The sequence below is a fragment of the Pseudorca crassidens genome, chromosome 3 (genome assembly GCF_039906515.1).
Source record: "Pseudorca crassidens isolate mPseCra1 chromosome 3, mPseCra1.hap1, whole genome shotgun sequence".
Lineage (NCBI taxonomy): Eukaryota > Metazoa > Chordata > Mammalia > Artiodactyla > Delphinidae > Pseudorca > Pseudorca crassidens.
In genome coordinates this window covers 62,546,340-62,570,395 of record NC_090298.1, presented here as the reverse complement: position 1 = coordinate 62,570,395, position 24,056 = coordinate 62,546,340, and the positions used below count along the sequence as shown (strand labels likewise).

At 40.4% G+C, this 24,056-nt stretch overlaps 1 protein-coding gene across 1 annotated transcript in view; it reads left to right on the top strand.

Moving 5' to 3' along the window:
• Window positions 1-23,217, top strand: part of ARSB (arylsulfatase B) — a 177,161-nt gene extending 153,944 nt beyond the window's left edge. Inside the window, exons 7-8 of the mRNA XM_067731076.1 lie at window positions 19,466-19,588; window positions 20,365-23,217. Coding sequence (XP_067587177.1) covers window positions 19,466-19,588; window positions 20,365-20,630 — 389 coding nt within the window. The 3' untranslated portion in view covers window positions 20,631-23,217. The remainder of the gene's footprint in view (window positions 1-19,465; window positions 19,589-20,364) is intronic.
• Window positions 23,218-24,056: the final 839 nt, after the last annotated feature.

Genomic DNA, 24,056 nt, shown 5'->3' with positions numbered 1-24,056 from the left:
CCGCGGCATGTGGGATCTTCCCGGACCGGGGCACAAACCCATGTCCCCTGCATCGGCAGATGGACTGTCAACCACTGCACCACCAGGGAAGCCCAGGGAGTGACATTTAGAATGGAGTCCCTCCTACTTGCTTTGGGCCTCAAAAAGGCATCCTGACTACTAGGAAGAGAACGTCTGTCCAGACTGGGACAGCCACCCCTGAGTCACACTCTGCCCCTTCTGTGAGTCATTTCATGAATTGTGTGAGGTGCCTAACAGCCAGCATTCTTCAGGAAGCACTTTCAGGATTATGGATGTGACAGTTAATACGGGGTTTTCAGAGAGAGGACTGAGGCTTCAGGAATCTCAGGATATCTGTCTGGTGGACTCCATAATCAAATCAGCATCTGCAGTTTCATGAATCTTTAAGGCAGGTGCTCTCTGGAACCGAACCTTTTCAAGTTGATCTGAAGAGTTATTGGCATCTCTTGACCATTTCATTCTCTCTAACTCGGTTGGAGAGCAAAGACACCACCTTTGCTTACTGTCTCCGATGCATTTCCAGTCTTCCATGGAAAGGGGGAGTGTGCTCTGAATCCTGGTCCCTGTGAGAATCTGATAGTCTCAAAATATAAAACATCCTTCGTTTCAACTGGGCTGCTGCCAACAACTCGGGTAGTCTAGAAAGAGTTGGCGCAAATGTTTGCTTTTTTACCTTTGGCAAGCAGCACCTAGTGGTCCTCATTTCGGTGATTATAGGGTTTGTGTAACATGCTGGAGTTTGGGCCGTGGAATAGCAATGCTGGGAAGGGCTGTCCTCAGAGGAGTGCCAACCAGCTTCAGTTTTCTGCACTGTAATTGTTGCCCCTGCTGCCCCAGTTTGAGCTCCCAGGGTCAGGAGGGGCGGCATCACCAGATGCCCAAGAGCAGCCAGGCCCACCTGACAGCCATCATGGGCGGATCCCACGGGCAGGGCCCCCTTTCCAAATGAAGGATTAAATTAGCATTATTTCATCCTTATCCAAACATGTGCTCAGAGCCTAGACATGGCCTTCAGTAAGGCATCTTGGACCGTGAGGCTTTGTGGCCGGGATTTCACTAAATGCCATGTTGGGGGCAGGGGAGTCTTTCCTCTTTCATCCCTAGCCAGGGAACAGATGACTCGGCCTCGTTCATGCTCATCATCTTAATCACAGGCTGAAGATGAATATTTTTTGGTTAGTTTCCCTTTGTTTTATATATACATGGTGCCTATTTATAGCTATTTGCTGACAGACTCTACCAATTACTTGAAAAACTTGTACTTAGAGAGAGACAGACTAAAAATGTGAATTCAGTGGATAGCCATAGTTCTGCATAGATTAGCCCATTGTGGGGCAGGATCAGAATGGAGACGGTGGCTGGCACGTGAACAATGATGCCAGAACTGGAAATGATTGTCCATTGTCACATTCTCTGGAGGCTGATTAGAGAAAACACACACTCTTCTATGTCTTATCTTTGTTATTACATGCTCACTGGACCCCTCGTTCATGTTTCTTACGGGCAGTATATGTTCTAACCCCAGTGAAAGTCCATCTCCACAGCCATCAGTGACATCCTATTTGCCAAATTCAGCCTATCTTCCCTGCTTTCTCACACTTTCCTTCTCTTTGACATGAACCGTTTTCTCCATGGAATATTTCCCCTGGCGTCTGAGGCATTCTTCTAGTCCAACTCCTCCTCTGTCTTTTGGAGGCTCCTTCCCTGTCTGCTTTGCCTTTCAAATGGTGGTTCTCCCCAGGGTTCCATCCTCCACGAACAGACAAAGAAGAAGCAAAAGAAGCTGAAAAATGATATCAGGTAGGAATAATAACTAACTCTGATGGAGCAGTTTCTCTGTGCCAGGCACCCTGGTGAGTGCGTAGGGACTCGCCATAGGGAGAAGAAAATTTCAAGAAGACACTCCCCGTCCCTGAATCATCTTTGTCACCTTTTCTTTACTGTCACGTCATCCTGTCCTTTCGGGCCCAGCTCAGAGAGCACCACCTTTCTGGATCCTCCCAGGCAGCTAAGCATCTCCTTTGGAATCACCCAGCACTTTGCGCATTTTATTCAGTCCGTCAACACACGTTCATTGCACTAGTTTAGAATTTCTGCTGTTTTAACAAAATTCTTTTATTATTACCTGCTGGACCTCAGTTTTTACATGCTGAAGATTTAGTATCTAGCACGTAGAGTGATCGACAAAGAAATATTTGTTTAATAGGCAAATGAGTGATTAATGTAAAATAGCATACTTATTCAAGATCCATTTGAACCAAAGTATGAGAAGATCTCTCATCAATCCATTTGCCGCATAAATTGCTTAATTTACTAGGACAGTTGTGACTTGAGGATTCCCTGAATGGGGCTGTTCTGTGGCTTTGGGTTACACGGCTCAATTGACACTCTTGGTTAATGTCAGACATGGACCAACTGTTGAAGTTCCCTGTAACACAGGCACGTTCTCTGAATACTTATTATGCACAATTCAATAATGATTAACATTTGAACTCTGTCTAGGCTGAGCACGCCACATCAAAGCTCTTTTTTTCACTAGGACTTTTAAAATATCAAATATGGACTAAATGAGTAGGTGTTGGAGAAACTGACTTTGGAAACCCAAAATCATAAACTTAGATTCATTTGAAATCTGTCATGTGGAGTGCATACATAAAAATTATGAGCATTTTGATTTTTCCCTTGTAGGTCATAAATAACATCCGTAATATTCCTCTTCACCTTTTTCCAATTAGCTTTATGTCTGGCACATTTTCCCCAACACTCCTGTTTCCTGTTGTAAGGATTTCACCAAGGAGAGACGAGATTCTAAACAAGTCGTGTGGGTGTAACAATAAACTTGCAGCAATCAGGGTTAAGTCCAGAGATAAGAGGCAGGATGAGTTTGGTGAGGATTTTTTTTTTTCTTTTTCTGGTACGCGGGCCTCTCACTGCCGCGGCCTCTTCGGCCGCGGAGCACAGGCTCCGGACGCGCAGGCCCAGCGGCCATGCCTCACGGGCCCAGCAGCCGCTCCGCAGCATGTGGGATCCTCCGGGACCAGGGCACGAACCTGCGTCCCCCGCATCGGCAGGCGGACCCCCAACCACTGCGCCACCAGGGAAGCCCTGGTGAGGAATTTTTAGTGGTGGTCAGGCCTCCCTATTTTTCCCTTCTCCGGGTACACACCAGCAGGGCCGCACAGGCCCCGAGGGGTGGAGATGGCCCAGAAAGGCAGAGGGCACATGGCCCGCTGTAACCCAGACTCACTAAACGCCACCATCCGCCAGTGCCAACATGCTCCCCAGGCCCCCAGTCCCTCACCATCCAGTAGAGTGCTCTGACAAGATCAGGCACATTCTGGGTGGTATGGCCATAGACCGGCAGAGGGCTCTGGGCCGCTGCCTTTTACCCTGGGGTCTGCGGCACCCATGGGGTCCTCTGGGGCCTGCTGACAGTGAAGCCAGGTGGAGACTGGACAGCTCTGCTTTTAGCTCTTTTATATGCTGGGCAGCTCCACAGAGTTTGCTTGGAGGGAAGAACTATGTAAGACCATGGCAAGCGTAATAGGTGCTGCTTGCTGATGGTGGTGATTTCACATCGTTGAAGACTGGGCAGGCCATGTTGGCAGACTGGGCCAGGCAAGAGACCAGGGCTGAGCTGCATGGGGCTCAGGGAGCAGAGTTCAGTACTAAGATGACTACAGGGGTCAGGTGATCCCAATGTAGAACCAGCATTGGGAATCCCTGTTCTATTTCACTCTATTTCCACAATTTTGGACAGACCTCTGGTTTAGCCTATAAAATTTAGGTGGTATCAAAACATTTTTTTCATATAAAATTTTTTTTCTTTCTTCATTCATTCCTTCATTCATTTACTTTGAAACCACTTTCTTAAGGTATGATCGACATACAAAAAGCTGTACACATTTAATGTATACAACTTGGGTTTCGAAATAAGTATACATTCATGAAACCAGTACCACAATCTATGCTGTAAACATATCCATCACCTCCAAATGTTTCCTCCCACCTCCTTTATTTATTATCATTGTGTGTGTGTGTGTATGTGTATGAGATAAGAATGCTTAAAATAAGATCTACCCTCTTAGCAAATTTGTAAGTACATAACACAGTATTGTTAACTGTATACATCATGCTGTACAGTAGATCTCTAGGACTTGTCTTGCATAACCGACACTTTGTACGCTTTGACTAATTTCCCCATCCCCTTCTGCCTATAATTTTCTAATAATACCTTGTTCCAGCTGGTTCAGATCTCTCAGTAATTACAGGGGTGGGTAGTTGATCACACCTTGATTCTGATGGCTGTCAATCCAAGGCCACAGGTTCAACTTGACTTGAAATGATTTTTTTTGAGTTGGTCAGTAGGTTTTGTCTGTGCGCCCAGTCCTGTGGCAATTGCTGTGGGAATTCAAGACCTGTAACCAGGATTTTTCTACTTACACTCACCATCGATAGAATCTCATTTCATCCTCACAATCACCCTGGGAGGGAGGCATTATTTTCATCCTCATTTGACATACTTGGAAACAGGAAATCAGAGTGGTTAAATGATCTAACAAGATAATAGAAAGACATTATTCTAAAGGCCACTGAAATGCACAGTGGTTTCTCTGAGTTCCTTTTCAGAACTAGAGAGTAATGGCCGAGGGAATGCTGCTGCGTTCCTAAAAGCTCTGTGGATCGCAGCTTTTGAGCTGGGAGGGCCGTCCCTATGGTTGTTAGGCGCTTTTTCTCATCTCTGAAAATTAAGGAAAGGGGGTCAGTAAAGTGTCAGCTCAGAGTGTGGCGGTTCTAACCAGTGTTTTTCAGGAACTGTTTTTAGAGGAAACACTTCTATTTTTAGATCCAGAATGATTTTTAAAAACAAACTCAAGACAACAATGAGCACATTGGCATCTGGATATGTAAGTCCTTACCACACAGTGAGATGGGAGGCAGCCGTGGCCTGAGCTTTCAGGTCACGTAAAACCGTGAGCAGCCTGGAGATTTGATCCACATGTGCACCCCGCGTGTCTCTCCACAAGTAGCCGGAATGCACTATGATGTGGGCGGAGGTGCAGGCAGTGGGCAGTGGGGCTCAGACTGGCTGGCACAATAGGGACCTTAGTGATTTGAACTTCACCTCGAATTCGGGATCCCTTGAACTTCTATTGGATTGAAGAAATCCAATCAAATGTTTAGTGTAAATAAAACTTTAGTGTAATAAACTTTAAGAGACACATTTGACTCACGTAACAAACTGACAAACAAGCTACTTTCAAGAACATTTAAGCATGAAACTTGAAGGTAGTTGTTGCTAATTAAACTTAAATCCAACCTGTTCACTAAAAATATACCTGAAAGGATTGCATTTTAGAAAACACCTTGATAACCAAATACCTGGAAAAGCTGGGAATTTTCCCCAGTAGCCCAAGTGATTAAGTCTGCAGTAAGTATATATGCACTGTCATCAAAGTACAAAGATGGCGTGACGCTAGCATGAAGAATAAAATGGGTCATTAGAGGTAGAATGAAATTTTAAACTGATCTTTGTGAATTATAAAACAAACAAAGCAAAAACAAATGGAGCTCAGTGGGAATGAATGACAGGCCATACAACACGGCAGAAAAGGAACTAAACCCTCAAAGTGACAAATTAACTCTGGAAGAACATAAATGGGGGAACAAATAGGTGCTCTCCAAACCCAGACCAGAGAAATGATTTGTTTTGTTTTATTTTCTGTTTTTTTCTGGTGTAATAATGAATTCTATCTACTTTCCTCTTCTTTGTAAAGTCTTGAGAAGAGCAGTATATAAAAGAAAAAACCTATTTTAAACTGATAATAGCTAGCTTTCAGTGACCTTTATTGCCAGACATTATTACCTATTTCATAGAGCTACTGTGGGAATTAATGTGTTAATTAATGAGTTACTATACATAGAACACTTAACACAGTGTTTGATGTTTTTCAGCATGTAGTAAGTGCTTGTAAGTATTAGCTGTTATCATCTTTAATGTTGACAGTGTTGACAACATACCACATACTATGCTGAGCACTTGTATATGCCTTGTCTCACTTGCTGTTGTTCTACTAATTTTATTGATAGTAAACTGAGGCATGGGAGGTTAAGAAAGTTGCCCAAGATGGCACAACTGGAAATAATAACATTTATTGTGCACCTACTATGTGCTAGACATACTGCTAATAAACATTTTCGATGTGTCATCACATTTAGGCCACACAACTAGTCTGTGAAATAAATTAGATTATCCTGGTTTTACAAATGAGGAGACACCTAAGGTCACACAGCCAGTGAGTGATAGAGCAGAGATTCGAACCCAAGCAATCTGGTTCCCAGAATATGTGCTCTGTACTGCTCTGCACCGTGGCCTTCTGGGAGAGGGATATAAGGGACTCACTTCAATCACCCAGCCCTTTCCTTTTGCCCTCATTACCATTCCTAGCAGTGCTTTCCTTTGGGGGTCACAACATTACCTCTTCATAGGCCCTGTTCTCCAGCCACAACCAGTCCATTCTACTCGGACGTTACAGAGAGGCAGAGACCCAGACAATCGCTCAGCCCTGCACTGATGCTGGAGACTCCTCGCCCCCCCTGCCCAATTTTCTCTAAACCATGGAAACTTTGTTTTCTATGAGCTTTCCTCTTCTTATTTGCAAGTCAGCTAACATGACTTAACATTTTATTTAAGCCTTGTATGGTTTAAAATCTCAAAGGTTATACACCAAAATGTTAACAGCAGCTAATAAATTTACAGGTAACTTTAATTTTCCTGCTCATACATTGTGTTTTCCAACTTATATAACAGTAAACATATAAATTACATAGAAAAAATAATGTATTTTATAAAATACAATCATAGACTATATCAGAGGGTAGTTTCCCAAGAGTCAGGAGGATCCGTTGTATAGGCAAGAGGACAAGATTGCCTTTCATGAACACCAGACCATCAGAAGTGTCGCAGGCATCCCTCAGTCCCTTCCCAATTAGTCTCTCTCAAATTATCTCAGCCACAGACCCTTTTATCAGAAGTGTAGAGAAGTACAATATACTTAGCAAATATATATTACAGATTCTTCCTTAAGGGTTAAACTGCGCTGATTGAAATGGAGATGGGACCCTGGATCCTCACCCATTAACCCACCATCCCATCTAAAGGCAACTCCCACGGTGTGTCTGGAAGCCCTTCTGGCTCTGGAAAACACAGTTCTCCACTGAAACTGATGGTCCACCTCATTCTGGAAACTTGAACTCCTTTAGATTTCCAGAGTTTGCTCAGATAAGGAGCTCTATAAGTTTACTATATATTATGTAAGATAATGATTTTCTTCATCTGCCCTAAATTTTTCTGCTGATCTCCTCTTTACATCCAAAATCAATACACGTGACTAATCCATCTTATAACTGAGTATATCTGTCTGACCGGAAAGCTTTGTTATCTATCTCAGAGGTGGCTTTCAGCTCGGAAGGAAAAGAGAAAGATGCGTTTGTTTATGCTTCTGTCTGAACTCCCTCGTTTCTGCCCAGAGGTTAACAAATTCTATGCCCTTTCTCATCCATCAGGATGATGGATGGAATATTTGGTACTTTTGAATCACAGTCCGAAACCTTCTGCTCTCTTGACTTCTGTGATGTCCTTTTGAACCGGTTTTCTCCCTCATGTTATTTTCTTCTCCTTTGCTGACAGTTTTGCTTTGGCACTAGTCTCTGTCTCTGAGCTTCTGCTTTCCTCTTGCTTCACTCTGCAGACAGCTAAGCCATTTCCAGGGTTCCATGATCACTGTATTGTGGATGGTGCTTGAATCAGTGTGTGCCTTCAGTCTCTCCTATAGAGTCCAGTGTTTTAGCTCCATGGGTAGTTGATCTCTGTCTCTTGAGTTCATATTAATTCTTCACAGTCAGCATGCCTAACTCCAGGGTCATATAATCACCACTATTTCCTGCCCTAACATCTCTATTCTGCCAATATCAACAATATTCTCTCAATCACCAAACTTGAAACCTTGGAATTTTATCTTTTATAACCTTTAGTCACCAGAAATCTTAGGTTTTACCTTCAAAACTTCCCTTAGATGTGTCTTTGCTCATCACTTCATGTCATAGAATTTAAGAACACAATGCTCTCTTATCACATAGTTGTTAATAAATATTTTCTAAATCTGGATCTAGTCCAACTATGTCAGTAAAATTCTGAAAGTCATTAACATTCTAAGAAATCTCTGCTTCCTGTCCTTTTTCTCAACAGTGTATCTAATACACTGGCAATTTAATAGTGAAAACACAAATTTAACAATTCTAAACACAAATTCTCTTATGTATATAGATACAAAAAATCCTCAACAAAATACTAGCAAATGGAATTTATATAAAGAGGATTGGGGCTTCCCTCGTGGCGCAGTGGTTGAGAGTCCGCCTGCCGATGCAGGGGACACGGGTTCGTGCCCCGGTCTGGGAAGATCCCACATGCCTCGGAGTAGCTGGGCCCGTGAGCCATGGCCGCTAAGCCTGTGCGTCCAGAGCCTGTGCTCCGCAACGGGAGAGGCCACAGCAGTGAGAGGCCCGTGTACCACAAAAAAAAAAAAAAAAAAAAAAAGAGGATTATAAACTATGACCAAGTGAGTTTATCCCAGGACTGTAAGGTTAGTTTAACACCTAAAATCAATTAATGTAATGCACCATATCAGTAGAATAAAGGACAAAAAATATTTAGTAATCACAATAGATGCAGAAAAAGCTTTTGGCAAAATGTCATACTTCTTCTGGATAAAAACACTCAGACTAAGAATAAAAGGGGACTTACTCAATTTGATAAAGGGCATCTACAAAAAACCTACAGCTAGCATCATACTGAATGGGGAAAGACTGAATGCTTTACCCTAAGATCAGGAATAAGACAAGGATGCCTGTTTTCATTATTTGTTTCAGCATTATATTAGAGATTCTAACAGGGCAATTAGGTAAGAAAAAGAAATAAAAGATATCCAAATTGACATGGAAGAGGTAATACTACCCATATTTGTAGATGACATGAGCTTGTATATAAAAAATCCCAAGGAGTCAACTAAAAAGCTATTAGAACTAATAAACAAGTTCCACAAGGTTGCACAGTAAGAGCTCAATGTACAACAATTAGCTGTATTTCTGTGCAATGAACATGAAACATGAAATTAAGAAAATAGTCCCATTTGCAATAGCATTGAAAAGAATAAAATACTTAGGAATAAATTTAAGAAAAGAAGTACAAAAGCTGTATTCTGAAAACTATAAAACACTGTTCAAAGAACCTAAAGAAGGCCTAAATAAATGGAAAGATATCCCATGTTCATGGACCAGAAGACTTAATGCCATTAAGATGGCAGTACTCCCCAAATTGATTTATGGGTTTAATACACTTCCTAACAAAATCCCAGCTGGCTCTTTGCAGATATTGATAAACTGATCCTCAAATTCATAATAAAATTTAAGGGACTCAGAATAACCAAAGTAATCTTGGAGAAAACAAACAAACAAAACATTGAAGGACTCATACTTTCTGATTTCAAAACTTACTACACAAATTACAGTAATCAAGGTACTGGCTTAAGAATGTAGACATATAGATCAGTGGACCAGAACTGAGAGTCCAGAAATAAACTCTTAACATTTATGGTCAACTGATTTTCAACAAGAATGTCAAGAGAATTAAATAGGCTAAGAATTGTCTCTTCAACAAATGGTGCTGGGACAACTGGATATCCGCATGCAAAAGAATGAAGTTGAACCCCTACCTCTCACCACATATAAATATAATTCAAAATGAATCAAAGATCTAAACATAAGTGCTAAAACTACAGACTCTTAAAAGAGAACATAGATGTAAATCTTCATGACCTTGGGTGAAGCAGTGGTTTCTCAGATATGACACCAAAGCATAAGCAGTGCAATAAAACTTTCGTGTTTCAAAGGACACTGTCAAGAAAGTGAAAAGGCAATCCACAAAATGGGAGAAGGTATTTGCATCTGATAAGGGACTTGTATCTGAAATATATAAAGAACTCTTACAACTAAATAATAAAAAGACAAATAACCTCAATTAAAATGGGCAAAGGATCTGAATATACATTTCCCCAAAGAGGATATAAGATGGCCAATAAACACATGAAAAGATGCTCAGCTTCATTAGTCATCAGGGAGATGCAAATCCAAACCATAATGAGATATCACTTAACACCCAATAGGCTATAATCAAAAGACAGGCAATAATAAGTGTTGACAAGTATATGGAAAAATTGGCACCCTAATACTCTGCTGGTGAGATCTAACATGGTTCAGTCACTTTGGAACAGTCTGCAGTTCCTCTAAAGATTAAACATAGAGTTACCATATGACCCAGCAGCTCCACTCCTTGGTCTATATCCAAGAGAAATGAAAACATGGGTCCATACAAAAACACGTACATCAGTGTTCATAGCATTATTCATAATAACCAAGAAGTGAAAACATACCAAATGCCCATCAACCACTGACTAGATAAATAAAATGCTGCATATTTATACAATGAAATATTAGCCATTAAAAGGAGTGAAGTACTGCGACATGTTGCAACATGGATGAAACTTGAAAACATGCTGAGTGAAAGAAGCTACATATTATATGATTTCATTTATAAGAAAGGTCCAGAGTAGGTAAATCCAAAGAAACAGAAAGTAGATTAGCAATTGCCTAGGGCTGGAGGGTGTGGAATGAAATGGGGAATAACTGTTAATGGTATAGGGTTTCTTTTAAGAAAATGTTCTAAAGTTTATTGTGGTGATGATTGCACAACTCTATGAATATGCTAAAAACCATTTAATTTTATACTCTAAAGCAGTGAATTGTATCATATGTGAATTGTATCTTTATAAATCTCTTAGAAAAAATAGTTCAATCTTTAAAAAACATATTTAAATTCCTCTTGTCTCTTCCTACTGATGAAGTGGGAAAGCGCAATTTCTCAACCTCGTATTTACTGCCTTGACGTTGTTTCACCTCATCTTCCAACTGTCTCACCCAAACTTCCAACAGCAGTTACATCACTGTGCTTCAAAGGCATTAATCATTGGGACTGCTTTTCTCATTCTTCAATCTAAACTTCCCTTTTCTACCTCCAGTTTATCCAATTTTTAGTCGTTTGTTGATTCAGTAAAGCATTTTTGAGCACTTATCATTGATGTGCCAAGGCACTGGGCTAAGCTTTGGGGTTATAGAGATGAATCCGACTTAGGCCATACCCTATATATTGTTGTACACTAGAAACGGGGAGGAGTGGTAGATAACAAAGGGATGCACCTTGCAAGTCTTTACCTAAAGTCTCACTTCCTTCCTCAATCTTTTCTCTGTGCTTCAGCCTTCATCAACTTCTTCCTACCATGACCTTTTTATAATATTTACTGTTTGGTTTTAATCATATTCTGTATCATGCTGTTATTTAACCATTTCATATATAATCTCCTTTCCTCCTAATTAATTTGTAAGATTACAAATAATAGAGCCCCTGTGTGTTAGTTTTCTATTGCTGCTGTAACAAATTACCACTAACTTAGGTGGCTTAAAATGACACAGATGTATTATCTTTCAGTTCTGTAGGTCAAAAGTCCAACACAGGTCTCACAAGGCTAAGATCAATGTATCAGCAAGGCTGTGTTCCCTTCTGGAGGCTCTAGTATAAAATCCATTTCCTTGCTTTTTCCAACTTCTGGTGGCTGTCCACATTCCTTAGCTTATAGCCCCCTTTTCCATCTTCAAAGTCAGCAATGTTGCCTTTGAGCAATCTCTCTCACTCTTCTGGCCAAAATTCCCTCTGACTATAGTCAGAAAATAGTCCCTGCTTTTATGGACTCATGTGATTAGAATGGGCCCATCCAGATAATCTGGGATGATTTCCATATCTCAAGGTTCTTACACTTAATCCTATCTGCAAAGTTTCTTTTGCCAAGTATGGTGACGTATTCACAGGTTCCCGGTGTATTTGGCTATGGGCATCTTTAGTGGTCATTATCCTGCCTACCATACCCTCTTTTATACTTCTTTGTATTGCATATGAGCCTAACACTGAGAAGATAGATGGAAAAAGATACACTATTCAAAGACTAACAACAACAATGACAGCTAATACTGCAGTATCTATACATCAAAGTAGAATTAAAGAGAGAAAACATTATTAGAGATAAAGAAGAATTTTTCAAAATTATAAAAAGAACAATCAGGAACTTCCCTGGTGGTCCAGCAGTTAAGGCTCCATGCTCCCAATGCAGGGGGTCTGGGTTCAATCCCTGGTCAGGGAACTAGATCCCTCATGCCACAGCTAAGAGCCTGCATGCTGCAACTAAAAGATCCTGCACGGCGCAACTAAAGATCCCGCACACCACAAGGAAGATCCTGCACGCAGCAACCAAGATCCCGTGTGCCACAACTAAGACCCAGTGCAGCCAAATAAATAAGTAAATAAATAAATATATTTTTAAAAGGGGGGGGGGTGATCAACCAGAATTTTGCTTCTAAATTTGTAAGCATTTAATAATATAGTCTCAAAATGTGTGAAGCAAAAAATGACAGAACTAAAAGGAGAAATGAACAAATTCTAAATTATTGTGAAAGATTTTCAGCATAACTGTCAGTAACTGATAGAACAAGCAAAGAAACCAAAAATTCAGTACAGATATAAAAGATTTGAACAGCGTTAATAAACTATGATATTGCACCCAACAACTTGAGAATACATGTTTTTTCAAGTAAGAATGGAATAGTACACAATTGACCATGTGCTGGGCCATGAAGCAAATATCAACACTTTTCAAAGGATTTAAATCATATACTGTACATCTAAAATGATTCTAAACTTAAAAGTTTATTTTTAAAACTCAAGAAATATATTTTCTAACCATAATGGAATTAAACTGGAAATTAATAACAAAAGGATAACTAGGAAATTCTTAAATGTTTGAGCATTAGGCAATACTTTCAAATAAACCATGAGTCAAAAAGAAAATCACAATGGAAATTAGAGAATATGTTGATCTGAATAATGAAGATGCATATTTAAAACTTGCATGATAAAAAAAATTGGTGCTTGGATAAAAATGTATAGTATTAAATGTATATATCAGAAATGAAAAACATGCTGAAAATAAATTATTCCTGAAGTTATAAAAGAAACAGCAAATTAAGCCCAAAGAAAATAGAGGGAAGAAAAGGATAATGATAAGAGATGAGATTAATGAAATAGAAAAACATACTACAGTGAGGCTCTAAAGCTCAAAAACAGGTTGTTTGAAAAAACTAATAAAATCAATTAACCTTTAGCAAAATTTATCATGGGAAAAAAGTGAAAAGGAGAAATTGCTAATATCAGGAATGAAAAGATGGTATTACTACAGATGCTACAGGCATTAGAAAGAGAATTTAAAAACCAAAAGTTTATATGAACTAGACAAATTCCCAATAAAATACAATTTATCAAAACTGACAAAAGGAGAAATAGAAGATCTGAATGGCCCTATATCTGTTAAAAAATCAATAATTTAAAACCTTCCCCCAAAGAAAACTCTAGACCCAGATAACTTCACAAATGAACTCTTCAAAATATTTAGGGAGTAACATTCATTTTACACAAAGTCTTCAGGGAACACTTCCCAATTCCTTTTATAAAACCTATATAACCTTGATTCAATAACATGATAAGAACATTACAAGAAAAATTTTAGAGCAATTTCTGTGTTGAGCATAGGTGCAAAAATCTTAAACAAAATGTGACTATTTGCTGGCAAATATAATCAGTCATAAAATGTGAATCCAGCAATATATAAAAAGGACAAACATCATGACTAAAAGCAGTTTATCCCATAAATGCAAGGTTGGTTTAGCATTTAAAAATCAATAAATGTAATTCATTACATTAAAGGTTAGAAAAGAATAATTATATAATATTCTCATTTTATGCAGAAAAAGCATATGATAACATTTAACAATCACGATAAAATACAAATTCTTAGTAAATTGGGAATAGAAAGGATCTTCTTTAATCTGATAAAGTGTATCTACAAAAATTTTATATTGACATCATACTTAACAGTGAACTATTAAAAGCTTTTCCTCTGAAATCAGGAATGAGACAGAAATTTGCACTATCACTACTTTTATTCAAAATTATACTGGATTTTACCACCTATTTTACTTTGCCATAGATCCTTTTTTTTTTTTTTTTTTTTAACTGAAGTGTGGTTGATTTGCAGTGTTGTGTTGGTTTCTGGTGTGCGGTAAAGTGATTCAGATATAAAAAAAATTATACTGGAGATTTTGTTCAGTGTCATAAGGTAAGAAAAGGAAATTAAAAGATGTAAAGATAATACAGGGAGGAAACAAATGTTATTTGCGGATGACACTATATGTGTAGAAAATCCCAAGAATCTATAAACAAAGGATTAGAATTAACAAATGAATTTGGCAAAGTCACTGGATACAAGGTCAGTATGTGAAAAAGTCAATTGTATTTTTACATACTAGCAACAAACATTCAGAATGTGAAATATATCTTAGTATTTATATTAGTATCAAAAGACATCAACCAACTGGGTGTTAACAAAGGATGTGTAAGACCTCTACACAGAAAATCATAAAATGTTATTAAGAGAAAAATTTTAAAACCTAAATAAATGTCAGGATCCACCATACCCGTGAGCTGTAAGTCTCAATGTTTTAAGGCATCAATACCCCCAAACTGATCCCTGAAGTCAGTATCATTATAATCAATATCCCAGCAGCTTGTCTGGGAAATTGACAAGCTGATCCTAAAATGTATATTGAAAATACAAAAGGCCAACAATGATGAGATGACTCTTGAAGACCAATGTTCACTGTAGGATGGCTTATGCAGTTGACGCTTGAACAATGTGGGAGTTAGGGGCGGCAGCCCTCTGTGCAGTTGTGCAGTTGGAAATCCACGTATAACTTATAGTCAATGCTCTGTACCCATAGTTTCTCCGTATCCACAGTTCCACATCCATGGTTTCAAGCAACCTCGGATCCTGTAGTATTTACTCTTGAAAACAATCCGTGTACAAGTGGACCCATGCATTTCAAACTCGTGTTGTTCAAAAATTTTACAATTTGTATGGAAACACAAAAGACCCCAAATAGCCAAAGCAATCTTGAGAAAGAAAAATGGAGCTGGAGGAATCAGGCTCCCTGACTTCAGACTATACTACAAAGCTACAGTAATCAAGACAGTGTGGAACTGGCACAAAACCAGAAATATAGATCAATGGAACAGGATAGAAAGCCCAGAGATAAACCCACACACATATGGTCACCTTCTCTTTGATAAAGGAGGCAAGAATATACAATGGAGAAAAGACAGCCTCTTCAATTAGTGGTGCTGAGAAAACTGGACAGCTACATGTAAAAGAATGAAATTAGAACATTCCCTAACACCATACACAAAAATAAACTCAAAATGGATTAAAAACCTAAATGTAAGGCCAGACACTTTCAAACTCTTAGAGGAAAACATAGGCAGAACACTCTATGACATAAATCATAGCAAGATCCTTTTTGACCCACCTACTAGAGAAATGGAAATAAAACAAAAATAAACAAATGGGACCTAATGAAATTTAAAAGCTTTTGCCCAGCAAAGGAAACCATAAATAAGATGAAAAGACAACCCTCAGAATGGGAGAAAATATTTGCAAATGAAGCAACTGACAAAAGATTTATCTCCAAAATATACAAGCAGCCCATGCAGGTCAATATCAAAAAAACAAACAACCCAATCCAAAAATGGTCAGAAGACCTAAACGGACATTTCTTCAAAGAAGATATACAGATTGCCAACAAACACATGAAAGGTTGCTCAACATCGCTAATCATTAGAGAAATGCAAGTCAAAACCACAGTGAGGTATCACCTCACACCAGTCAGAATGGCCATCATCAAAAAATCTACAAACAATAAATGCTGGAAAGGGTGTGGAGAAAAGGGAACCCTCTTGCACTGTTGGTGGGAATGTAAATTGATACAGCCACTATGGAGAACAGTATGGAGGTTCCTTAAAAAACTAAAAATAGAACTACCATACAACCTACTACTGGGCATATACCCTGAGAAAACCATAATTCAAAAAAGAGTCATGTACCACCATGTTCACTGCAGCTCTATTTACAATAGCCAGGCCATGGAAACAACCTAAGTGTCCATTGACAGATGAATGGATAAAGAAGATGTGGTACATATATACAATGGACTATTACTCAGCCATAAAAAGAAACGAAATTGAGTTATTTGTAGTGAGGTGGATGGACCTAGAGTCTGTCATACAGAGTGAAGTAAGTCAGAAAGAGAAAAGCAAATACCGTATGCTAACACATATATATGGAATCTAAAAAAAAAAAAATGGTTCTGAAGAACCTAGGGGCAGGAATAAAGACGCAGACATAGAGAATGGACTTGAGGACCTGGGGAGGGTTCAGGGTAAGCTGGGATGAAGTGAGAGAGTGGCATGGACTTACATATACTGCCAAATGTAAAATAGATAGCTAGTGGGAAGCAGCCGCATAGCACAGGGAGACCAGCTCGGTGCTTTTTGACCACCTAGAGGGGTGGGATAGGGAGGATGGGAGGGAGACACAAGAGGGAGGAGATATTGAGATATATGTATACATATAGCTGATTCACTTTGTTATACAACACAAACTAACACAACATTGTAAAGCAGTTATACTCCAATAAAGATATTAAAAATAAATAAATAAAAATAAAATAGGATCATTTAAAAAAAAAAAACCCTTTTTGTTCAAGGGTCAACTGTAATAGCAAAAATAAATAAATAAGTAAAGTAACCTAAATTCCCATTAAAAGGGGAATGCATAAATAAAATGTGGTATTCTTATGTAGTGAAATACTAAATAGTTAAAAAGAATATATATATATATATATATATATATACACACACACATACATACATAATCACTGAGCTTTAAAAACACAGTAGTGGATGAAAAAGCAAGCTGCCAAATATGTATAGCATAACACATACATGTACATTTCTAAAGTATAAAATTACTGTGTATTATTCCTTGACCCATATATGTGTTACTGTATTTTTAAATGGCTGAAGCACACACTGAAGTCGTGACAGCAGCAGCCTCTGGGGCAGTGGGGGAAGGGACTGGGATTGAGGATGGAGAAAAAGGAGTCTGTCACTTCATCTTAATTGTCCTACTTCCCTTATTTAAAAAAAAAAAGGCAAATATGACAAAATGTTAACATCTGTTCATTCTGGGTGACAGCTCACAGGGTGTTAGTTATATTATTCTTTGTGCTTTGCGCTTTGTTTAATTTCTCAAAATGAAAAAAACTTAAGTTGAGATAACAGCATCTTTCATCATTTAGTCTTAGACTTATTTATTGTTTAGGTATTTTATGTTCCTGTTTGTTTTAAAAATAAATGTATATAAATATAAGTATAGCTGAGACAGCTAAATTTCCTTCCTTTGTTTATGTTCACAAAGCGTACTTGTTTTATTTAACATTCTTTGCTATCAAAATGTGGTCTTTATATACAAACTTGTGAGCAGTAAATCATGAGGGCTCACAGTTCTACCACAGTCTGTCTATTAAGAACGTACTTCCTATGGTAGACGTCCGCATACACCTCGATTGCTAGAAGCATCCGTTTGTATTGGAGCCAAAATAGCCACAAGCAAACAGAGAAACAAGAAGTCCAAAAGATTTCCTCTTTGGTGCTGATGATTTGTTGGTACTGATTGTTAAGACTGAAGGTCTGAAACCACCAATGTTTATTGGCTCAGTCTGCAGTATGCCTCTCCGGGGTCATTCCCACAAGATTGACAAAAGAATGAAACTCCCGGGGCATGCCTGGTGGCGCAGTGGTTGGGAGTCCGCCTGCCGATGCAGGGGACACGGGTTCGTGCCCCGGTCCGGGAAAATCCCACATGCCGCGGAGCGGCTAGGCCCGTGAGCCATGGCCGCTGAGCCTGCGCGTCCTGAGCCTGTGCTCTACAGCGGGAGAGCCCCGCGTACCACAAAAAAAAAAAAAAAAAAGAATGAAACTCCCTGCCTTTTCCACCACTGCCAGTACTTCCCGCGTTAAGCTGCGTGCAGCACAGAAGTCCCGCTCCGGCGGGGTGGAGGGCACTCTCAAAGTCCTTTATCACATGATGGTGATGCTGGACAGATGGTGGTGAGGGCACTTTTACAGACACATCACACACTACAGCTATTAGTCATTGGACAGGTAGTCTGACAGCCTTTGGAAGTACACCCAAGGTGATTGCTATGACCATATTTGAAAAGTTGACAGATAAATGTGGATTTAAAACAGACTAAATATTAAACAATGAAGCCCTAAGTTGCGGCTTTTAAACAGGCACAGGTAGGAGTGAGGTGGGGACCTCCATACCTTGCCTTCAGGGATCCACCAGGGTCTTCAACTAGAGTAGAACTCAGGTCTCTCTCACCTTATTCGCTCCTCCCCACAAGCAGGTGCAGAAGGAAGTTATCTGAAAGAAGGAACTGAGCATGCTCAGTTCAGACCCTTTTGTCTAATTTTGGAGCCAGCCTGTCCCTAGGATATATGTCAACACACAAGCGTCAAATATTAGCAAGCCCTCTCTGACACAGTTCTGAAGTTATGTTCTCTCCAATCAACTTTATCAGTAACAAAAGCAATATTTTTAGCTCCATCTCTCTGGCCTCTACCTCTCAACTGGTTCCAAAGTCAATAGGGGAAGAGGGAGCAGGCACTATTAATTGTGCCCCTCCAAACCTGATGATCAATTAATATAAGACCTCAAGATGATAAATTAATATAATCCATGATACCAACCAATAATTTATATACCAGAATTATCTTATCTGAATAGTTAACTGAGCGTTGCTCACTTACTTTTAGATTTCATAAGTGTGGTTAAAAAAATAAATGTATGTACGATTTATCATGGCATGCTTGAACTCTCATAGCTTGAGACAGACTCCATTAAAATGTGCATTTTATAATGTATTATATTATCTGCATAGGTGTACAAGTATACACAGAGAATGGATTTAACTCAATCATTTAACAGCACAAACAAAACCTACCAAAGAAACAACCCCACATGCTGTCACAGGACACAGTTCTGCATGTGGCCAGCGGTACGCAAGCAGAGCATAGTGGTTTTAAGGATGAATTAGTGTTCTAATCTCTTTGGGATTTCCTTTATATTAGTGGTGGTTTATGACTGACGTTTAATGTAACTGGAGCTTTCTGTTTATATTTAATAGAAGATTCATTTCTGTGGCAGGATCCACATTTACGCGCCAGTGTTGAATAAAAGCTACTGTTCTGCAAGAGGGATGTAAAATGTTGATTTATGACGACACATTCCAGTAACAGTGATCTGATTCTTCCAAACCCTCTCACCAGGTCCTGGGAACAGCATGGTTCCGGCAAAGTATGATTCTTCCCTTCCAGAATATTCAGACTTCAACACATCTGTCCATGCTGCCATCAGACACAGGAACTGGAAACTCCTCACGGGCTACCCAGGTAGAAGGCTTAACATTTCCCACTAGAACAGCTAGGAAAACTTTACCAAAGAGCAACTGTCTTTTGCAAAACATGATCTCTGGGGCTGCTGAGTGAGGGGAAGGAGTGTCATCTGGTCCTAAATTTTTTAAAAATTAAGAATTAACTGTAGAGGTGGGGGGAGGGTGAAAGGAAGAAATGCAGCTCTAGTGCTTCATGGAAAATAAGGGTTTCCGATATGCACGACCGTCAAGCACAGCACTTCTAGCTAGCAAAGAGCATCTCTGAAAGCTACATCTTCAACCAATGGTATAGCGGGGGGAGGAGGTTGCTTCCCCTGAGCACATTCTCTACAAGTGACATCTTTTAAATATTTTTATGGTATGTGGTATGATGGTTAAGATTGTGATGCAATTAAGCAATGTTTATAATGAGGGCATTCTTGGCGTTTGCGGCAAGACAATCCTTCATCGTTTGTGACTGTCCCATACGTTCTAAGATATTTTAGTATCCCTGGCCCAGACCACTAAATGGCAGTAGCACCCCCGACAAGTCACTGTGACAACTAAAAATAACTACCACCACCACCACCCCCAGACACACACACATGAGACATGTTTAGTTAAAGCACCAGAAGTCAGAGTCGGAGACAGATCTAGACATAGCATCAAGGGCCAGATTTTTTTACGTGTCCATACCCACAACAGAGCTCAGCCTTGTCCCCCAGACTCCTTCCTTGAAATTAGAACCTGCCTACAATACTCCTCCTCCAATAAACTGTTGTATTTCTTTGCCAGGCTGTGGTTACTGGTTTCCTCCGCCATCTCAATATAATGTTTCCGTGATACCCTCCTTGGACCCACCGACCAAGACCTTCTGGCTCTTTGACATTGATCAGGACCCACAGGAAAAGCATGACCTGTCAAGAGAATATCCTCATATCGTCAAGCAGCTCCTTTCCCGTCTGCAGTTCTACCAGAAACACTCGGTGCCCGTGTACTTCCCAGCACAAGATCCCCGCTGTGATCCCAAGGCCACTGGGGCTTGGGGCCCTTGGATGTAGGATTTCAGGCAACCTAAGGGGCAGCTAGAAAGCCTTTCTGTTGCGAGTTGGACTTCAGGCCTTTACTTTGTGACCCTTGTCTCATTGTTCTCCCAACCTGGGTTCACCTGGCCCTTCTCTTGCTCCTAAACCACACTGAGGTGTCTAATTTCAACCCCTAGTACATTTGAGATGCTGATAAAATCTGAACACTTCTGCTGTTGACTGGGGCGTGTGTCTAGAGGAGAGGGTGACTGGCTTCATTCCCTCTTTCCTGAGCTGTGGGACAGCGGGGAACACGATTTGAAAGAGGAAGTTGTTGAGTCTTGGAACCTGGAGCAGCTGGTTCTTTTTGCCTCACAAGTCAGATGTTAGAGTTCCTTCTGGCCATAGCTGGGTTTTATTGGAGTGATTCACATTTCTTGGAACAAATGAAAGGGTCAGACAGTTGTTAATGGTTCTGTTGGCCAGGGGTTCTCCCTGTCTGTGAGACATCGTGTTTAGGCATCCCATGTGAATACGCTGGCTTGGTTCACCCCTCGCTCATGCATCTCTTCACTCACCTCGTCACTCATCCCGTCATGGAGCATAAGGCTCGTTGCATTATTAAGATCAGTGTGGCACTAGGCCTACTCCTTGGTTTTGGTTTTTACAATAGGGAAATTTGTTTTTTCCCCAGTTTTTTCCAGCCACTGCTCATCTTGTCTGGACTACCTGCTACCCTGCTTCCTTTGTGGTTCTTTTTCTACCCTTTCTTCTGACTCACGTGTCCCATGCCTGGGAAGGGTGCTTCGCTTCTCCACTATGAGCACCACTGGTTTTTGGAACACTGCTGAGGCCTGCCTTCCTTTTGCTCCTGACACTAAAGCTAGAGCCCCGCCCAGAACGGGCGGTGCGTCTGGCTCTGTGGGCATGCTCATGGCAGTGCTTGGGTCTCTGTCATCTGCTTGGTGGCTTTTTTTCTAGTTTATTCTCATGAGTATAGCTATGTCTCATAATATATTCAGTTGCACTGCTCTTCGGTACCAGTGAGGAGAAACCTTGGAAAAGGATAATATTGTCCTGAGACGATGCAAGTAGGCAATTTGAAAAAGGAAATGGCCGGCATCCGGGATACCGAGCCTTGGTAACACAGATGAAGGTACGTCCACGTTTCTCTTATTCTCTCAGTTTTACTGCTTGTATTGAGGTTCTGAAGTTGGGGAGGGAGGATGCACAGTTTGACCTGCCAGCTCTTTCTTAGCCCCACCAATGTCCTACTAACGTGGACCAGTCCAGATTAGCTTCAGGAGTGTCAAACTCAGAGAAGTATGTCCAAAAACTATATTCTTTTTTACATTAGCTCCACTGTTTCATTCACTGCCTATCATCAGTGCCTGGATCAATGCCTGTTACCTAGAAGGCACTCAATACATTTTAAAAAAAATAAATGAATGAATGAACAAATGAGTAAATGAGAAAGTCTCACACCATGGAAGGTGCTAATCCAATGAGCTGAATACGGGGCTGAATATAAATATCTTCCAACCGTAGCTTTTCTGTTCTCGAGCTGCCCTCCTGGGGTAGGAGCACAGTCTGCATATCTGGGAAGTCTAGGACACGCCATAGTGAAGTTGTAATGTCCTCTCAGAGGGAGAGGGGAGAAAAATATGCCTACTGAAGATACTCTTCTGCCAATAATCCTCAGTTCTCTTCTGCAGAGGACACTAGAAACTAAAACTACCAAGCTATATGACATAGGTCATGGTACAGCCATTCCTTCAATTCAGTAGCAATATTCTCCAGTTACGACTAACTTGTATTAAAATAACAATGATTGGAAAGAAATGGTGCTAGAATTAATGACACCTGTTACCAACATGTACCCTACTCCTGGGCTGGCATGCATCTGGCCAAAATGCTACTAACTCTCACTCCCAAACCTGTGGTGGATATTATGAACTAACTGAGCCCAGAGGTTCCTTCCGGAGCCTTCTAACCCCAAGGCTGTAGGTACCATTAATACTATAAGATTGGAGGCCATCACTACATGATACCTATTTGCTCCCCCTGCTGTCCCAGCAGCTGTTCCCAGTTAGAGTTTCTTAATCGCTATGTACGATGTGGATGTTCTGCACTCAATGGACCTAAAGGGAATTTTAAAGACTGATTTTTTTTTTTTTTTTTTTTGCGGTACGCGGGCCTCTCACTGCTGTGGCCTCTCCCATTGCGGAGCACAGGCTCCGGACGCGCAGGCTCAGCGGCCATGGCTCACAGGCCCAGCCGCTCCGCGGCATGTGGTATCTTCCCCGACCGGGGCACGAACCTGTGTCCCCTGCATCGGCAGGCGGACTCCCAACCACTGCGCCACCAGGGAAGCCCAAGACTGATTTTTTGGTAAAACTTTTATTTGAGATTTTATGTTATCCATAATAGAATGTACTCATTGAATTTTCTTATTCTGTACAAGAATGTGAACAGATTCACATGCTGTCATTAGAAGTATTAATGGTGTTTTCTCTGATTTTGTTTACCTTTAAAGAAGTTTTATTTCATTTTTTTTTCTTTTTACTACCTGATTGTGCCAGATTTGGGGGACAAAAAAATTAAATTTATCTTTGAAAATGTGTCAGCTCTGAGTATGGGGTTTCCATTTGGGAGATGAAAAAGTTCTGGAACTGGGTAGTGGTGGTGGTCGCACAACATCATGAATGCACTTAATGCCTCTGAACTGTATACTTTAAAATGGTTAAAATGTGTTGACCCATTTATGGTATGTGAATTATAACTCAAGAAAGCTATTCAATAAATAAATAGAGCAAAAAATATCAGAGCTAAAAAAGATGTGTCCATCATTGCCCCAAAGACACAAACTATAAAATAGGATATTGGAGGAAGGTCAGGAGAGGGTCGGAGTAAATATAAAGTGGTAATAAGGGAGTGTATTAGTCCTCTATTGCTATATAATAAATTACCCCCAAATTTAGCAGCTTAAAGCAATGAAGATTTGGTACATCACACATTACATGAGAGTCAGGACTTTAGGAGGGGTTTACCTGGGTGGCTCTGGCTCAGGGTCTCTCATGAGGTTGTAGTCAAGCAGTTGACCAGGTCTACAGTCATCTGAAGGCTTGACTGGGGTTAGAAGACCCGATTCCAAGGTGACTCACTCACAAGGCTCTTGGCTGGAGGCCTCAGTTCCTTGCCCTGTGGGCCTCTCCATGGGCTCTCCTCACACATGGCAGCAAACTTCCAGCAGAGCCAGAAATCCAGAGAGAGAAAGAGGGAGCTGCAGTACCTTTTATGACCTGGTCTCCAGAATGATACACTGTCCCTTCCACCTTTTTTCACTTCCTTAAAAAGGAGTCACTAAGTCCAGCTCATACACAGAGGAGGAGAATTAGGCTCCACCTTTTAAGGGAAGTGTTAAGACTTGTGGACCTATTTGGCACCACCACAGACAACAGA